The sequence below is a fragment of the Salmo trutta genome, chromosome 17 (genome assembly GCF_901001165.1).
Source record: "Salmo trutta chromosome 17, fSalTru1.1, whole genome shotgun sequence".
Classification (NCBI taxonomy): domain Eukaryota; kingdom Metazoa; phylum Chordata; class Actinopteri; order Salmoniformes; family Salmonidae; genus Salmo; species Salmo trutta.
The window spans coordinates 13,617,190-13,632,841 of NC_042973.1; the positions used below are offsets into that span (position 1 = coordinate 13,617,190).

General features: G+C 43.7%; 1 protein-coding gene and 1 non-coding gene across 3 annotated transcripts; both read left to right on the top strand.

Annotated features, from left to right (window-relative positions):
• Positions 1–7,102: 7,102 nt before the first annotated feature.
• LOC115151630 (lipoamide acyltransferase component of branched-chain alpha-keto acid dehydrogenase complex, mitochondrial) lies at positions 7,103–14,618 on the top strand. Of its 2 annotated transcripts, none has more exons than XM_029695726.1 (11): positions 7,103–7,206; positions 7,853–7,994; positions 8,347–8,422; positions 8,602–8,783; positions 9,028–9,155; positions 9,705–9,957; positions 10,114–10,280; positions 10,653–10,730; positions 10,973–11,164; positions 11,410–11,481; positions 13,393–14,618. In XM_029695726.1, exons 1-11 carry the CDS (start codon positions 7,162–7,164, stop codon positions 13,558–13,560), a joined length of 1,503 nt encoding a protein of 500 aa, XP_029551586.1. In that variant the 5' UTR covers positions 7,103–7,161; the 3' UTR covers positions 13,561–14,618. The 2 variants fall into 2 exon arrangements, with proteins under 2 accessions (XP_029551586.1, XP_029551587.1); XM_029695727.1 differs by having other exon boundaries at positions 7,108–7,206; positions 7,868–7,994.
• On the top strand, positions 13,152–13,290 carry LOC115152531 (small nucleolar RNA SNORD94). The gene has a single exon (XR_003867531.1). It is a non-coding gene; the product is annotated as a small nucleolar RNA SNORD94 (small nucleolar RNA).
• Positions 14,619–15,652: the final 1,034 nt, after the last annotated feature.

The following is a 15,652-nucleotide window of genomic DNA, read 5'->3' on the forward strand; positions in this document are numbered from 1 at the left end:
AACATACAGTCAATAATACAGTATAATTTTTTTAAATTAAATAAATAAATACTTTTTTTTAAGTCTATATACAAAATGCAAATTTCTCTCAAATTTTGTGCAAAAATTTGTTTACATCTCTGTTAGTGAGCATTTCTTCTTTGACAAGATAATCCATCCACCTGACAAGTGTGGCATATCAAGAAGCTGATTAAACAGCATGATCATTACACAGGTGCTGGGGACAATAGAACACCACTCTAATATGTGCAGTTTTCTCACACAACACAATGCTACAGATGTCTCAAGTTTTGAGCAAGCGTGCAATTGGCATGCTGACTGCAGGACTGTCCACCAGAGCTGTTGCCTGAAAATGTTATGTTAATTTCTCTACCATAAGCCACCTCCAATGTCGTTTTATAGAATTTGGCAGTACATCCAAGCAGCCTCACAACCGCAGACCACATATAACATGGCGTTTTGTGGGCGAGTGGTTTGCTGATGTGAACAGAGTGTCCCATGGTGGTGGTGGGGTTATGGTATGGGCAGGTATAAGGTATAAGGTACGGACAACGAAGACAATTGCATTTTATTGATGGCAAATAGAACGAGATTCTGAGGCCCATTGTTGCGCCATTCATCTGTCGCCATAACCTCATGTTTCAGCATGATAATGCACTGCCCCTTTCGCAAGGACCTGTCTTATTTGTCTCAAGGCTTAAAAATACTTCTTTAACCTGTCTTCTCCCCTTCATCTACATTGATTGAAGTGGATTTCACAAGTGACATCAATAAGGGATCATAGCTTTCACCTGGATTCACCTGGTCAGTCTATGTCATGGAAAGAGGTGTTCTTAATGTTGTGTATACATTTACATTTACGTCATTTAGCAGACGCTCTTATCCAGAGTGACTTACAAATTGTGGAGTAATTACGACTTACAAATTGGTGCATTCACCTTATGATATCCAGTGGAACAACCACTTTACAATAGTACATCTATATCTTTTTTTTGGGGGGGGGGGGGTTAGAAGGATTACTTTATCCTATCCCAGGTATTCCTTAAAGAGGTGGGGTTTCAGGTGTCTCCAGAAGGTGGTGATTGACTCCGCTGTCCTGGCGTCGTGAGGGAGCTTGTTCCACCATTGGGTGCCAGAGCAGCGAACAGTTTTGACTGGGCTGAGCGAGAACTGTGCTTCCGCAGAGGTAGGGAGGCGAGCAGGCCAGAGGTGGATGAACGCGGTGCCCTTCTTTGGGTGTAGCGACTGATCAGAGCCTGAAGGTACGGAGGTGCCGTTCCCCTCACAGCTCCATAGGCAAGCACCATGGGCTTGTAGCAGATGCGATCTTCAACTGGAAGCCAGTGGAGTGTGCGGAGGTGCGGGGTGACGTGAGAGAACTTGGGAAGGTTGAACACCAGACGGGCTGTGGCGTTCTGAATGAGTTGTAGGGGTTTAATGGCACAGGCAGGGAGCCCCGCCAGCAGCGAGTTTCAGTAATCCAGACGGGAGATGACAAGTGCCTGGATTAGGACCTGCGCCGCTTCCTGTGTAAGGCAGGGTCGTACTCTGCGAATGTTGTAGAGCATGAACCTACAGGATCGGGTCACCGCCTTGATGTTAGCGGAGAACGACAGGGTGTTGTCCAGGGTCACGCCAAGGCTCTTAGCACTCTGAGAGGAGGACACAATGGAGTTGTGAACCGTGATTGCGAGATCATGGAACGGGCAGTCCTTCCCCGGGAGGAAGAGCAGCTCCGTCTTGCCGAGGTTCAGCTTGAGGTGGTGATCCGTCATCCACACTGATATGTCTGCCAGACATGCAGAGATGCGATTCGCCACCTGGTTATCAGAAGGGGGAAAGGAGAAGATTAATTGTGTGTCGTCTGCATAGCAATGATAGGAGAGACCATGTGAGGATATGACAGAGCCAAGTGACTTGGTGTATAGCGAGAATAGGAGAGGGCCTAGAACTGATCCCTGGGGGATACCAGTGGTGAGAGCACGTGGTGCGGAGACGGATTCTCGCCACGCCACCTGGTAGGAGTGACCTGTCAGGTAGGACCCAATCCAAGAGTGAGCCGCGCCAGAGATGCCCAACTCGGAGAGGGTGGAGAGGAGGTTCATGGTTCACAGTATCAAAGGCAGCAGATAGGTCTAGAAGGATGAGAGCAGAGGAGAGAGAGTTAGCTTTAGCAGTGCGGAGAGCCTCCGTGACACAGAGAAGAGCAGTCTCAGTTGAATGACCAGTCTAGAAACCTGACTGATTTGGATCAAGAAGGTCATTCTGAGAGAGATAGCAAGAGAGCTGGCCAAGGACGGCACGCTCAAGAGTTTTGGAGAGAAAAGAAAGAAGGGATACTGGTCTGTAGTTGTTGACATCAGAGGGATCGAGTGTAGATTTTTTGAGAAGGGGTGCAACTCTCGCTCTCTTGAAGACGGAAGGGACGTAGCCAGCGGTCAAGGATGAGTTGATGAGCGAGGTGAGGTAGGGGAGAAGGTCTCCGGAAATGGTCTGGAGAAGAGAGGAGGGGATAGGGTCAAGCGGGCAGGTTGTTGGGCGGCCGGCCGTCACAAGTCGCAAGATTTCATCTGGAGAGAGAGGGGAGAAAGAGGTCAAAGCAAAGGGTAGGGCAACGTGAGCAGGACCAGCGGTGTCATTTGACTTAACAAACGAGGATCAAATGTCGTCAACCTTCTTTTCAAAATGGTTGACGAAGTCATCCGCAGAGAGGGAGGAGGGGGGGGAGGATTCAGGAGGGAGGAGAAGGTGGCAAAGAGCTTCCTAGGATTAGAGGCAGATGCTTGGAATTTAGAGTGGTAGAAAGTGGCTTTAGCAGAAACAGAGGAAGAAAATGTAGAGAGGAGGGAGTGAAAAGATGCCAGGTCCGCAGGGAGGCTAGTTTTCCTCCATTTCTGCTCGGCTGCCCGGAGCCCTGTTCTGTGAGCTCGCAATGAGTCGTCAAGCCACGGAGCAGGAGGGGAGGACCGAGCCGGCCGGGAGGATAGGGGACATAGAGAGTCAAAGGATGCAGAAAGGGAGGAGAGGAGGGTTGAGGAAGCAGAATAAGGAGATTGGTTGGAGAAGGATTGAGCAGAGGGAAGAGATGATAGGATGGAAGAGCAGAGAGTAGCAGGAGAGAGAGAGCGAAGGTTGCGACAGCGCAATACCATCTGAGTAGGGGCAGAGTGAGTAGTGTTGGAGGAGAGCGAGAGGGAAAAGGATACAAGGTAGTGGTCGGAGACTTGGAGGGGAGTTGCAGTGAGATTAGTAGAAGAACAGCATCTAGTAAAGATGAGGTCAAGCGTATTGCCTGCCTTGTGAGTAGGGGGGGACGGTGAGAGGGTGAGGTCAAAAGAGGAGAGGAGTGGAAAGGAGGCAGAGAGAAATGAGTCAAAGGTAGACATAGGGAGGTTAAAGTCACCCAGAACTGTGAGGGGTGAGCCATCCTCAGGAAAGGAACTTATCAAGGCGTCAAGCTCATTGATGAACTCTCCAAGGGAACCTGGAGGGCGATAAATGATAAGGATGTTAAGCTTGAATGGGCTAGTGACTGTGACAGCATGGAATTCAAATGAGGAGATAGACAGATGGGTCAGGGGAGAAAGAGAGAATGTCCACTTGGGAGAGATGAGGATTCCAGTGCCACCACCCCGCTGACCAGATGCTCTCGGGGTATGCGAGAACACGTGGTCAGGCGAGGAGAGAGCAGTAGGTGTAGCTGTGTTTTCTGTGGTAATCCATGTTTCCGTCAGTGCCAAGAAGTCGAGGGACTGGAGGGTAGCGTAGGCTGAGATGAACTCTGCCTTGTTGGCCGCAGACCGGCAGTTCCAGAGGCTGCCGGAGACCTGGAACTCCACGTGGGTCGTGCGCGCTGGGACCACCACGCTAGAGTGGCAGCGGCCACGCGGTGTGAGGCGTTTGTGTGGCCTGTGCAGAGAGGAGAGAACAGGGATAGACAGACACATAGTTGACAGGCTACAGGAGAGGCTACGCTAATGCAAAGGAGATTGGAATGAAAATGAACTAAACAATTGGGGAAGCGAGAGCGCAGGGCCTCCCTCACTAACCATTCACTGAAACACTTAAATATAACTTTTCCAACTTCCACTTTAGAATTATAATTGATGTAAACTACAGTGGTTCAGTGTTTCCAGGAATAGGCTCAAACTTAGTTTATTCAGCTAGATAACTTGGTACAGTATTCTTCCCTGAAACCCACCCAGTGCACCGTATCCTTTGACGCCGTAGCTAACTAGCATCCAATAACACACGGTTAGCACCAATACTTGGTTACAACAAACTACCAATGGATCATTCGTGTCCGTGTCTAGTTCATAACGCTGAAGTAATTAAACGTTGGCTAGCTAACACAAAGTCAGTCCTGCTAGCTACACAAGTGGACTACACGTCTCGAAAGTTCAGAAAGTTAAGCTTAGGTTGCAAAAATGTTATTGACTAAAAATGATACAATACTGCTAGCTGGTAGAGTTGGCTAGCTAGCAATGGCTGCGAACGAATACAGCTGGCTAGCTAACCTTGTTAGTTTCTCAAAGCTACACCTTTATCCTTGATACAAAGACAGCAAAGACAACTATGTAGCTAGCTATGTGTGTATATATATATATATATATATATATATATATGTTGTTGATACATCTTCAAAATACATTTTATATTTTATATTTTTGCCTTGATGACAGCTTTGCACCCTCTTGGCATTCTCTCAACCACGAAGGGTCAACGATCCACACACAATACTCTGTAATGTCTTAAGTGGAAGAAAAATTATACTATATACTATTGTACTTGATTAGATAAGTATTCAACCCCCTGAGTCAATACATGTTAGAATCACCTTTGGCAGAAAATTACAACTGTGAGTATTTTTGGGTAAGTCTCTCTTGGGTAAGAGCTTTGCATACGTGGATTGTACAATATTTGTCCGTTATTCTTTTCAAAGTTCTTCAAGCGCTGTCAAGTTGGTTGTTGATCATTGCTAGACAGCCATTTTCATGTCATCGATTTCAAGCAGATTTAAGTCAAAACTGTAACTAGGCCACTCAGGAACATTCAATGTCGTTTTGGTAAGCAACTAACAGTGTGTATTTGGCCTTTTAGGTTTAAGGTTATTGTCCTGCTGAATGGTGAATTTGTCTCCCAGTTTCTGTTGTAAAGCAGACTGAACTAGTTTTTCTTCAAGTATTTTTCCTGGGCATACTATTATGTTTGCTTTATCCTAAATAACTCCCTTGTCCTTGCCGATGACAAGCATACCCATAACATGATTCAGCTACCACCATGCTTGAAAATATGAAGACTGGTACTCAGTGATGTGTTGTGTTGGATTATCCCCAAAGCATAATTGATAACTTCACCATGCTCAAAGGGATATTCAGTGTCTGCTTTTTTTATTTTCACCCATCTCACAATAGGTGCCCTTCTTTGCAATGCATTGGAAAACCTCCCTGGTCTTTGTGGTTGAATCTGTGCTTGAAATTCACTTCTTGACTGAGGGACCTTACAGATAAATGTATGTGTGTGGTACAGAGGTGGGGTAGTCATTCAAAAATCATGTTAACCACTATCATTGCACACAGAGTGATTCCATGCAACTTATAATGTGACTTGTTAAGCACATTTTTTTTAAATTTAGGCTTGCTATAACAAAGAGGTTGAATTCTTATTAATTCAAGACATTTCAGCTTTTCATTTTTTATTAATTTGTATAAAATTCTAAAAACAGAATTCCACATTGACAGTATGCGGTATTGTGTATATATCACTGACACAAAATCTCAATTGAATCCATTTTAAATTCAGGGTGTAGCACTACAAAATGTGGGAAAAGTCAAAGGGTGTGAATACTTTCTGAAGGCACTGTATTTCCATGCCAAAAGACACATCACAAATCTACAGCCATCAACATACTGTCCTAAAAATCTAATGTGCTTCCTCTAACTATCATCAGGTACTGACATTGATTGTATTTTGTACTATTTTTGTCATTGTTTTGATGTTTGATTACAAAAAACCTAGTCTGATACTGACTGACAAGCAACGAATCACAAATCTACAGCCATCAACATACTGTTGTCCTGCACATCTAATGTGCTTCCTTGTGTCTATCGTCAGAATAAACACCAATAAACCTCGATCGCTGGCTGGACAGTCCTATCTTTAAAAACACAACACAAGAGAGTTACAAAGTACAATGGCATCTTTTACATGAACATCCCCTCAAATAGTTGTACTGCGTATGTGTTATGAACGTGCTATTACATTTGACATTTTAGTAATTTAGCAGACACTCATACACAGGGCTACTTCCTGGAGCAATTAGGGGTAAGTGTCTTACTCAAAGGCACATCAACAGATTTTTCACCTAGTCGGTTTACCTCATCACATAGTCGGCTCAGGGACTCAAACCAGCAACCTTCAATTACTGGCCCATCACTATTAACCCCATTAACATCGCCTCAAGTAAAGTTGTAACACAGACATAAGGCAAATATTTTTTTATAACTAACCCAAGACAGAGTGTGAGATGGAACGAGATGGATTTTGGCCGACATTCTGCACATTTTCTCGTCGATTAAACATTTTATTTCAAAACCGTTTTCTTAGCCCAAAACTAAAATCTGTTATGAACAGAGTGGACAACGTTTTTGTAGACTTTACCGTTTGCAAAAGTTTTAAAAAATCGCAATGTTTAGGAGTGCAAAGGCGAATGTAGTTTCTGCACAGGCGCAATTCACATAATATGCGTTCCCTAACGGAAATATGCAGATATATGCTGGAACGTGCCAATAGGATCTCGCTAGCTCGTGCTTGGCTCTGCCCACCTCATTGCTTTTTCTGTCCACTATGACTCATTTATTCCCATTGAAAACAATAGGCTGTGGTCTATCTTGGTTCAGTTGTAAAACTCTTTGGCTGAAGCATCCGTTTAGAACGTTTTCTCACCCCCGAATATGGTAGTGAGAGGCAGTCCAGTCACGGGTTACTTAGCTCAGTAAATACATTTATGTTCCTTAAACTAGAATATGTTAAAATCACAGTGCACTTAGTTTTATAGATTTGACGAGCAATTCACGAGGGAGGCGTTCCCCTACGGCGACCGATCTCTGGTTGGCCATTGAAAGGGGCGTGCATTGTTCGTCAGATCCGGACGGAACAAAGATGGCGGCATTTACTAGAGGCTCATTCACATTTATGAGACGCATGGTATGTTTGTTTGAGTTTTTCCAAATGTTAATCCCCACCTGAAAGCTTTGCATAAATAGTTGATGACGCACAAGTATCCTACATTTAGAAAATCTGCCACTATACCTCAATCTAGAGACTTTACCCATGCAGCTGCTAGCAAACAAGCTACCTAGCTGAATGGCTAACGTTAGTTAACTAGTCTACATTACAGTGGGATTGAAATTAAATGTTTCGCCATTGCTTTGTATTGACAAAAATTGCTATCTGTTCGCTACTACTAGCCAAAATATGTAGCTAGCCAACAAATTGACTCAAACTCTTGCCGATGTGTGTGATGACAGAATTGAACATGAATGCCAATGTCAAACCTCGGTTACAATGTCTTTTCAACAAGTTTCCAGTTAACGTTAGCTAAAGTAACTTTGATAAACAATTTAGCCATGAATGGCTACAACACTTTGGGATTGACGATTTAACTTTGTTGGATGTTAGGTTTGTTAGATAATAAGTAACTTTAACTTGCTTTGCATCTAGTTAACATTTGATAGCTACCCAACAGTCATGCAATATAATAACTGAAGATGCTGTGTATAGAAGTAGCGAGCTCCCGCAGTGCCCAGCCCCATCAAATTAATGATAATCACATGGATCTATTTATTGTCAGCGTTTATCATCCCAGATTTTGGAACATCGGCACAAGCGTTGCTGCTCCAGGGTCCAAACTGGCCGACCAGACTACACCCTCCATCCCCACCCTGTCTTCGTCCCTCAGCTGTGCAGCGCTAGGTTTTTTCGCACAAGTTATGGTAGGTAGGCTTCTGCACTAACAGTATATTCCAACTGAGTTCTTTTTGTAGGTCCCGTTGCTGGGGCTGGGTTTGCTTTTTTTTTTTTAGACCATTCCATTGGTCCTTAAGTTAAATCTCCAACCACCCGGGCATTGTACCATTCAAATGAACTAGCCCAATGAGGAAGAACGCTGTTGACAGTGTACACACAGGCTGTAAACAATCAATCTTACAGGTTCAAATTATGTAAAAAATATTTTATTTTAAATAATTGGGTTCTATTACAACAGATGTTATAGACATAAGGCTATGTGGAAGTTATAGGCTAAAGAATTAATGTTGTTTTAATGATCACTTGTTCTCTTTACAGGCACACCAGGACCAATTGTGCCATTCAAACTTTCAGATATTGGCGAGGGCATCATGGAGGTGACGGTGAAGGAATGGTATGTTTTCAAAATATGGTACACCGATGTGAGCACCACTTTTTTATGAATTAGGTTTTTATAAGAGTTGCCACTAGAAGGCACACAAGTTCAATTATTACAGGGCTTTGCTGCTCCAAGATTTGCTGCTCCAAGATACATATTTTGTTTAGGTTCAATGTCTCTTTCTCTTTCTGTAGGTATGTAAAGGAGGGAGACAAGGTGTCTCAGTTTGACAGCATCTGTGAGGTACAGAGTGACAAGGCATCAGTCACCATCACAAGTCGCTATGACGGTGTCATTAAAAAGCTCTACTATGAGGTGGATGCTACAGCCTTAGTGGGTACAGCGCTGGTGGATATTGAGACAGAGTCCGGTCCGGGTAGGTACGGCACCAACACTAGAGTAATGGGAATCTCCCAACTTCTTACGTATGAAGTCGTTGACAGTGAACATTTTCAGAACAGTTGGAACTGGAAACCTTGAAACCATTTCCTTTACCTTTTTATATTACCGTTCATCATCAATATAAACATTTAGGAACACAACAGAATATCTGGAAGTCCGAAAACAACATTGACTCCCATTGGTTGGTGGTGATGATGACTTTGTGGTCGATCTTTCAGAGGTGGCCAATGAGGAGGATGTTGTGGAGACCCCGGCGATGTCACACGATGAGCACACACACCAGGAAATCAAGGGACACAAGACCCAGGCCACCCCTGCAGTCCGTCGTTTAGCTATGGAGAACAACGTGAGTTATTAAAACACACACTGTCAACACAAAGTATAGCAGCACACTGCCCCTTTAAACCAGTGGTACCAATGCTCATCCTAGAGAGCTAATGGGTGTGCAGGGTTTTGTGGATGTCCACTAGGGCTGGGAATTGCCAGGGACCATATGATGTTATCACGATACCTAGGTGCTGATATGTATTGCATTATGATGTTACAAACATATTGCTCGCTATATGTCTACTACAGAGAGACAAGAGAGCATGAGAAAATTCGTTTTGATCAGTCAGGAAAATAAGTGCTAAAAACATGGTGTCTCACTGTTTTAAAAAGAAGATCGACCACAAGTTATAGTTAGGAAAATACCACCATTTTGGCGCAGGTACAGCTGACTAGCGCTATCTACAGTAAAAATATATATAAAACAAATAAATAACATTGCGATATGTAAGTGTATCGACCCCCACCACCATCACTAATGTCCACCTGTCTGTCCTTTTACTTCATTGCCACTCCCCATTATTCCTTTACCTCATGTCCACCTGTCTGTCTCATTACTCCTTTTCAGATCAAGCTGAGTGAAGTGGTCGGAACGGGGAGAGACGGACGGATCCTCAAAGAGGACATCCTCAACTTTCTGGCCAAACAGACAGGGGCCATCTTACCCCTGACCCCATTCCACGAGATTCAGCCCCCACTTCCCACAGCATCCGCCCCCTCTTCGGCTGTCAAGCCCAAGGCGAAGCCCCCACCAAGTATCCCGCTCCCTGCAATGTCCAGGCCCGTCTTCTCGGGCACGGACAGCACTGAGCCCCTGAAAGGTAGAGGCAGTTTTACAGAGATGGTTAATGCTTCCATTAAATGTATTTGCTTTCTGGGATACATCTCTGATTCAGATAATAATCACTATGGGTGATGGGTTGCTCTTTCATCAAAACTTTATCCCTTTTTCCCATTGTATTCCTTGGAACGACCAGGTTTCCACAAAGCGATGGTAAAGACCATGACTGCTGCCTTGAAAATCCCCCACTTTGGGTACTGTGATGAGGTGAACCTGACCAGGCTGGTACAGCTGCGCAAGGAGCTGAAGGGCCTATCAGAGGCTCGTGGTGTCAAGCTCAGCTACATGCCCTTCTTCATCAAGGTGACCTTTGACTCCCAACATAATATAATGACGTTGTAAGGTGACATTTGGGTGTCAAGGTGGCACTATTGTGAAAATGCACTATAACACTTTATTTGACATGATTGTTATGACATTGAAATGAGTGTTATAAGCTCATGTCAATTTATGACCACCCATGCCAAATGACATATTATTGTTATGACAAATTAAATGGCTTCTGTTATGACTGAAGTGATTTAACATCTTGGAGAGCAACCTCACTGCAACGGGTGTCATAAGTCTCATGATGCAGTGGGATGCATCATGCCATACCAAAAGGACTATGTTGGAGGATTTGGAGAAATAGTCTGTTTGCTGTGATGGTGATAAATATCTTGTCTGTTTGAGCAGGCTGCTTCTCTGGGCCTACTCCGTTTCCCCATCCTCAACGCCTCGGTGGATGAGGCTGTTCAGAACATCACCTACAAGGTAAGGCTGCCGGAAGGTCCCCCAGATCTAGATATTGCAGTGTTATTGTAGACAATGATGCATCAAAATATTCAAATAAATGGTGTATTTGTGCTTGCTCATGGCGAGCACAATTCTGGACGGTAGAAATATAATGAATCATTAACATGAACACGAAGAGAGTTTAAACTTCTCAGATCCCCCCGTCGAAAAGATTGAGAACCCAAACTGGGTCTGAACTTCTTTTTCGTCTCCTCCACCAGGCGTCCCACAACATTGGCCTGGCCATGGACACGAGCCAGGGTCTGCTGGTACCCAATGTGAAGAATGTGCAGGTGCTGAGTGTGTTTGAGATCGCCGTGGAGCTCAACCGCATGCAGACCCTGGGCGCCACGGGCCAGCTGGGCACGGCCGACCTCACAGGAGGCACCTTCACCCTCTCCAACATCGGCTCGGTGAGCTGGGGAGAGGGGGTGGGGTTTGGGGGCCTTGGGAGAAACTTATGCTAAACCTGGGAGGATGAGCTTGATCAATAAGTAATACTGATAAATCAAGCTGGTTGGCCTTTGTGGTAGCCATCTAGTAATGCTTACTTGAATAGTAATTGACTGCTAGCTACTGCGTTATTTGTTTCCTATGCTTGCTTGGGTCGCTTGTTCAGTATTTACATGTCATGTATTTGTGTATTCCCTTGAATCAGATCGGAGGCACGTATGCAAAGCCAGTGATTTTGCCTCCTGAGGTGGCGATTGGCGCTCTGGGAAAGATCCAGGTTGTAAATGACTTTATCAGCTACAGTTGAAGTCTGAAGTTTACAAACACCTTAGCCAAATGCATTTAAACTCAGTTTTTCACAATTCCTGACATTTAATCCCAGTAAAAATTCCCTGTCTTAGGTCAGTTAGGATCACCACTTTATTTTAAGAATGTGAAATGGGAAAGAATGTGAAATGAATAATAGCAGAGAGAGATTTATTTCAGCTTTTATTTCTTTCATCACATTCCCAGTGGCTCAGAAGTGTACATACACTCAATTAGTATTTGGTAGCAATGCCTTTTAATTGTTTAACTTGGCTCAAATGTTCCGGGTAGCCTTCCACAAGCTTCCCACAATAAGTTGGGTGAATTTTGGCCCATTCCTCCTGACAGAGCTGGTGTAACTGAGTCAGGTTTTTAGGCCTCCTTGCTCACACACTTTTTCAGTTCTGCCCACAAATTTTCTATGGGATTGGGTCAGGGCTTTGTGATGGCCACTCCAATACCTTGACTTTGTTGTCCTTAGGCCATTTTGCCACAACTTTGGAAGTACACTTGGGGTCATTGTCCATTTGGAAGACCCATTTGCAACCAAGCTTTAACTTCCCGACGGATGTCTTGAGATGTTGGTTCAATATATCCACATAATTTTCCTACCTCATGATGCCATCTATTTTGTGAAGTGCACCTGCATCAAAGCACACCCACAACATAATGCTGCCACCCCCATGCTTCACGGTTGGGATGGTGTTCTTCTGCTTGCAAGCCTCTCCCTTTTTCCACCAAACAATGATGGTCATTATGGCCAAACAGTTCTATTTTTGTTTCATCAGACCAGAGGACATTTCTCCAAAAAGTACAATCTTTGTCCCCATCTGTAGTTGAAAACTGTAGTTTGGCTTTTTTATGGTGGTTTTGGAGCAGTGGCTTCTTCATTGCTGAGCAGCCTTTCAGGTTATGTCGATATAGGACTTGTTTTACCGTGGATATAGATACTTTTGTACCTGTTTCCTCCAGCATCTTCACAAGGTCTTTTGCTGTTGTTCTGGGATTGATTTGCACTTTTCTCACCAAAGTACGTTCATCTCTAGGAGACAGAACGCGTCTCCTTCCTGAGCAGCATAACGGGTGTGTGGTCCCATGGTGTTTATACTTGCATACTATTGTTTGTACAGATGAACGTGGTACCTTCAGGCGTTTGGAAATTGCTCCCAAGGATGAACCAGACTTGTGGAGGTCTACAATATGTTTTCTGAGGTCTTGGCTTTCTTTTGATTTTCCCGTGATGTCAAGCAAAGAGGCACGGAGCTTGAAGGTAGGCCTTGAAGTACATCCACAGGTACACCTCCAATTGACTCAAATTATGTCAATTAGCCTATCAGAAGCTTCTAAAGCCATGACATCATTTTCTGGAATTTTCCAAGCTGTTTAAAAGCACAATCAACTTAGTGTTTGTAAACTTCTGACCCAATGGATATGTGATACAGTGAATTATAAGTGAAATAATCTGTCTGTAAACAATTGTTGGAAAAATTTACTTGTGTCATGCACAAGGTAGATGTCCTAACTGACTTGCCAAAACTATAGTTTGTTAACAAGAAATTTGTGGAGGGGTTGAAAAATGAGTTTTAATGACTCCAACCTAAGTGTATGTAAACTTCTGACTTCAACTGTATGTTGTCCATGATGGCTATGGTGAGAAGCACAAGGGTACGGAACTCTGCTGATAATGGGAGCTGAGTGTTGGTGTTGGTTCTTAGTTCAGTGGGCATGTGTCCGGCTGACTGGGAGGTGCAAACACAATACAGACGCCTGACTGAGCCTCATGACTCTCTATGTACTTGTTACATTATATTTATTTGGTGGTTATGGATATCTTGATTGCTTTATGAATAATAGTCTCCTGACATGTTCATGCCCCTTTCAGGCCCTGCCGAGGCTTAACTCGAGGGACGAGGTGGTGAAAGCTCACATCATGAATGTCAGCTGGTCAGCAGACCACCGGATCATCGACGGGGCCACAATGGCGCGGTTCTCGAACCTGTGGAGGGACTACCTGGAGAACCCAGCATCAATGGTCCTGGACCTAAAATGAGCCTGCGGCACCCTGGACGGCCTCCTCTGGATGCAGCCCTGCAACACAAACCAGTCACCGTGATTATGTGAAAATGGTCTACTGTACTCTGACTCTCTGGGGAGTCACATTGACTGGGTGTTACTGGTCCCCATACTGCTCCCGCCTCCTTGGCCTTCCAAAACCTTTCTTCCTCAGAATATGAATGGCTGCACATGCCACAGACACTACAAGTTACCTACTACTCAACATTGTGAAACTAATATCTAGTTGCAGGCTGTTTTATCTTTGTGTGTGGCCTTAGTTTTATTTCTCTCTTCCGGTTGCCTTACTGATATAGGATGGTTATAAAAAGTAGTGATTTTTGCTGAAGAGCTGAATGTTGGAAAACAGACCTTTAGTAAACCTGTATTTCTGAAATACTGTATGTCTCTGTAAAAAAAAAAAGAAAAAAAAAGAAGGCCCTGCACCTTTAAGGGTAGTGGTGCCGAAACCATGGAATAACCTTAAAGGTGCAGGGCCTTTTTGATGTTTTTATGGCCCCACACATTCCCTCAACACTAGAAAGCTCTTTTCAAGAGAATGTGTGTTTTAGTGATTCCCCTTGAAAAGCATCATTGCACAACACGCACTTGTGAGTGTACACATCTGCTATGAGAATGGACATAAGGCTCCTACAATAGTTCCACAATTGTTAGTTTGATCAATGTATCTGTTACAGTTGCTGCTTTTCTAGAATGGTGCTTTTATTGCTGTCTGATAATGTATTGCTTTAAAAAAGAAAGTATAAAGTTATGGTTGGAAGTGAACACCTAGTGTAGGATTTGAGGGAATGGATTTTGGGAAATGTGTACTGTGATCTCTCTGTACTTAAGTGAGATTGGCATTTCTCCTGTCCCTTCAAATAATACAGACTGACTCAACAACCACTGTTCTTTCTGATAGTGTGGCTCCTGAAAAAAAGTTTAAATCAATTTAATGCGTAAAGATTTGCTTTGTTCTTGTGTTGTACATTATATGTTCCCCAAGACTCGTGAAGCTCACTATTTTGGTAAAATAAAGCATTTCATTTATCTATATCACGTGTCAATCTCATTCCACAAAGGGCGGAGGGTCTGCGGGTTTTCTCCTTATCGATCTACAGCTATGTATGTCAGCTCAATTTGGAAATGACCTTCATTTCTGTAACGTTTCATCAATACAGATTGAACAGAGCCCTAGGTCTTCATTGAAAGGAAAAAAACAGCAGACACTAGGACAGGGATCAACTATACTGAACAAAAATATAAATGCAACAATTTCAAAGATTTTACTGAGTTACAGTACATAAGGAAATCTGTCAATTTCAATAAATGCATTAGGCCCTGATCTATGGATTTCACATGACTGGGCAAAGTTGCGGGCCTGGGAGGGCATAGAGGAGCCAGGCCCAGCCAATAAGAATGAGTTTATCCCAACAAAAGGGCTTTATTACAGACAGAAATACGATCCCGCAGGTGAAGAAGAGGGATGTGGAGGTCCTGCGCTGGCATGGTTACACGTGGTCTGCTGTTGTGACGATGGTTGGACGTACTGCCAAATTCTCTAAAATGACGGAAATGGCTTATGGTAGAGAAATTAAACATTCAATTCTCTGGCAACAGCTCTGGTGGACATTCCTGCAGTCAGCATGCCAATTGCGCGCTCCCTCAAAACTTGAGACATCTGTGGCATTGTGTTGTGTGACAAAACTGCACATTTTAGAGTGCCATTTTATTGTCCCCTGCACAAGGTGCACCTGTGTAATGACATGCTGTTTAATCAGTTTCTTGATATGCCACACCTGTCAGCTGGATGGATTATCTTGGCAAAGGAGAAATGCTCACTAACAGGGATGTAAACAAATTTGTACACAACATTTGAAAGAAATTAGCTTTTTGTGCATATGGAACATTTCTGGAATCTTTTATTTTAGCTCATGAAACATGGGACCAACACTTTACATGTTGTGTTCATATTTTTGTTCAGTATAGATTCAGCCGTGGGCCGATTTTGTTCTTGAACAGAATTGCTAATAATTTGTAATCCTGCACATTTACCACAAGAAGCCCAAACATACAATATGTGACTGAAA

What these genes read in the sequence shown, in the direction of transcription:
- LOC115151630 (XM_029695726.1), top strand. Translation starts at nt 7,162, where the DNA reads ATGGCGGCATTTACTAGAGGCTCATTCACATTTATGAGACGCATG. An exon ending in TTCAGAACATCACCTACAAG is followed by an intron (nt 10,731 to 10,972) that starts GTAAGGCTGCCG and finishes CTCCTCCACCAG; the next exon opens with GCGTCCCACAACATTGGCCT. An exon ending in GCGCTCTGGGAAAGATCCAG is followed by an intron (nt 11,482 to 13,392) that starts GTTGTAAATGAC and finishes TGCCCCTTTCAG; the next exon opens with GCCCTGCCGAGGCTTAACTC.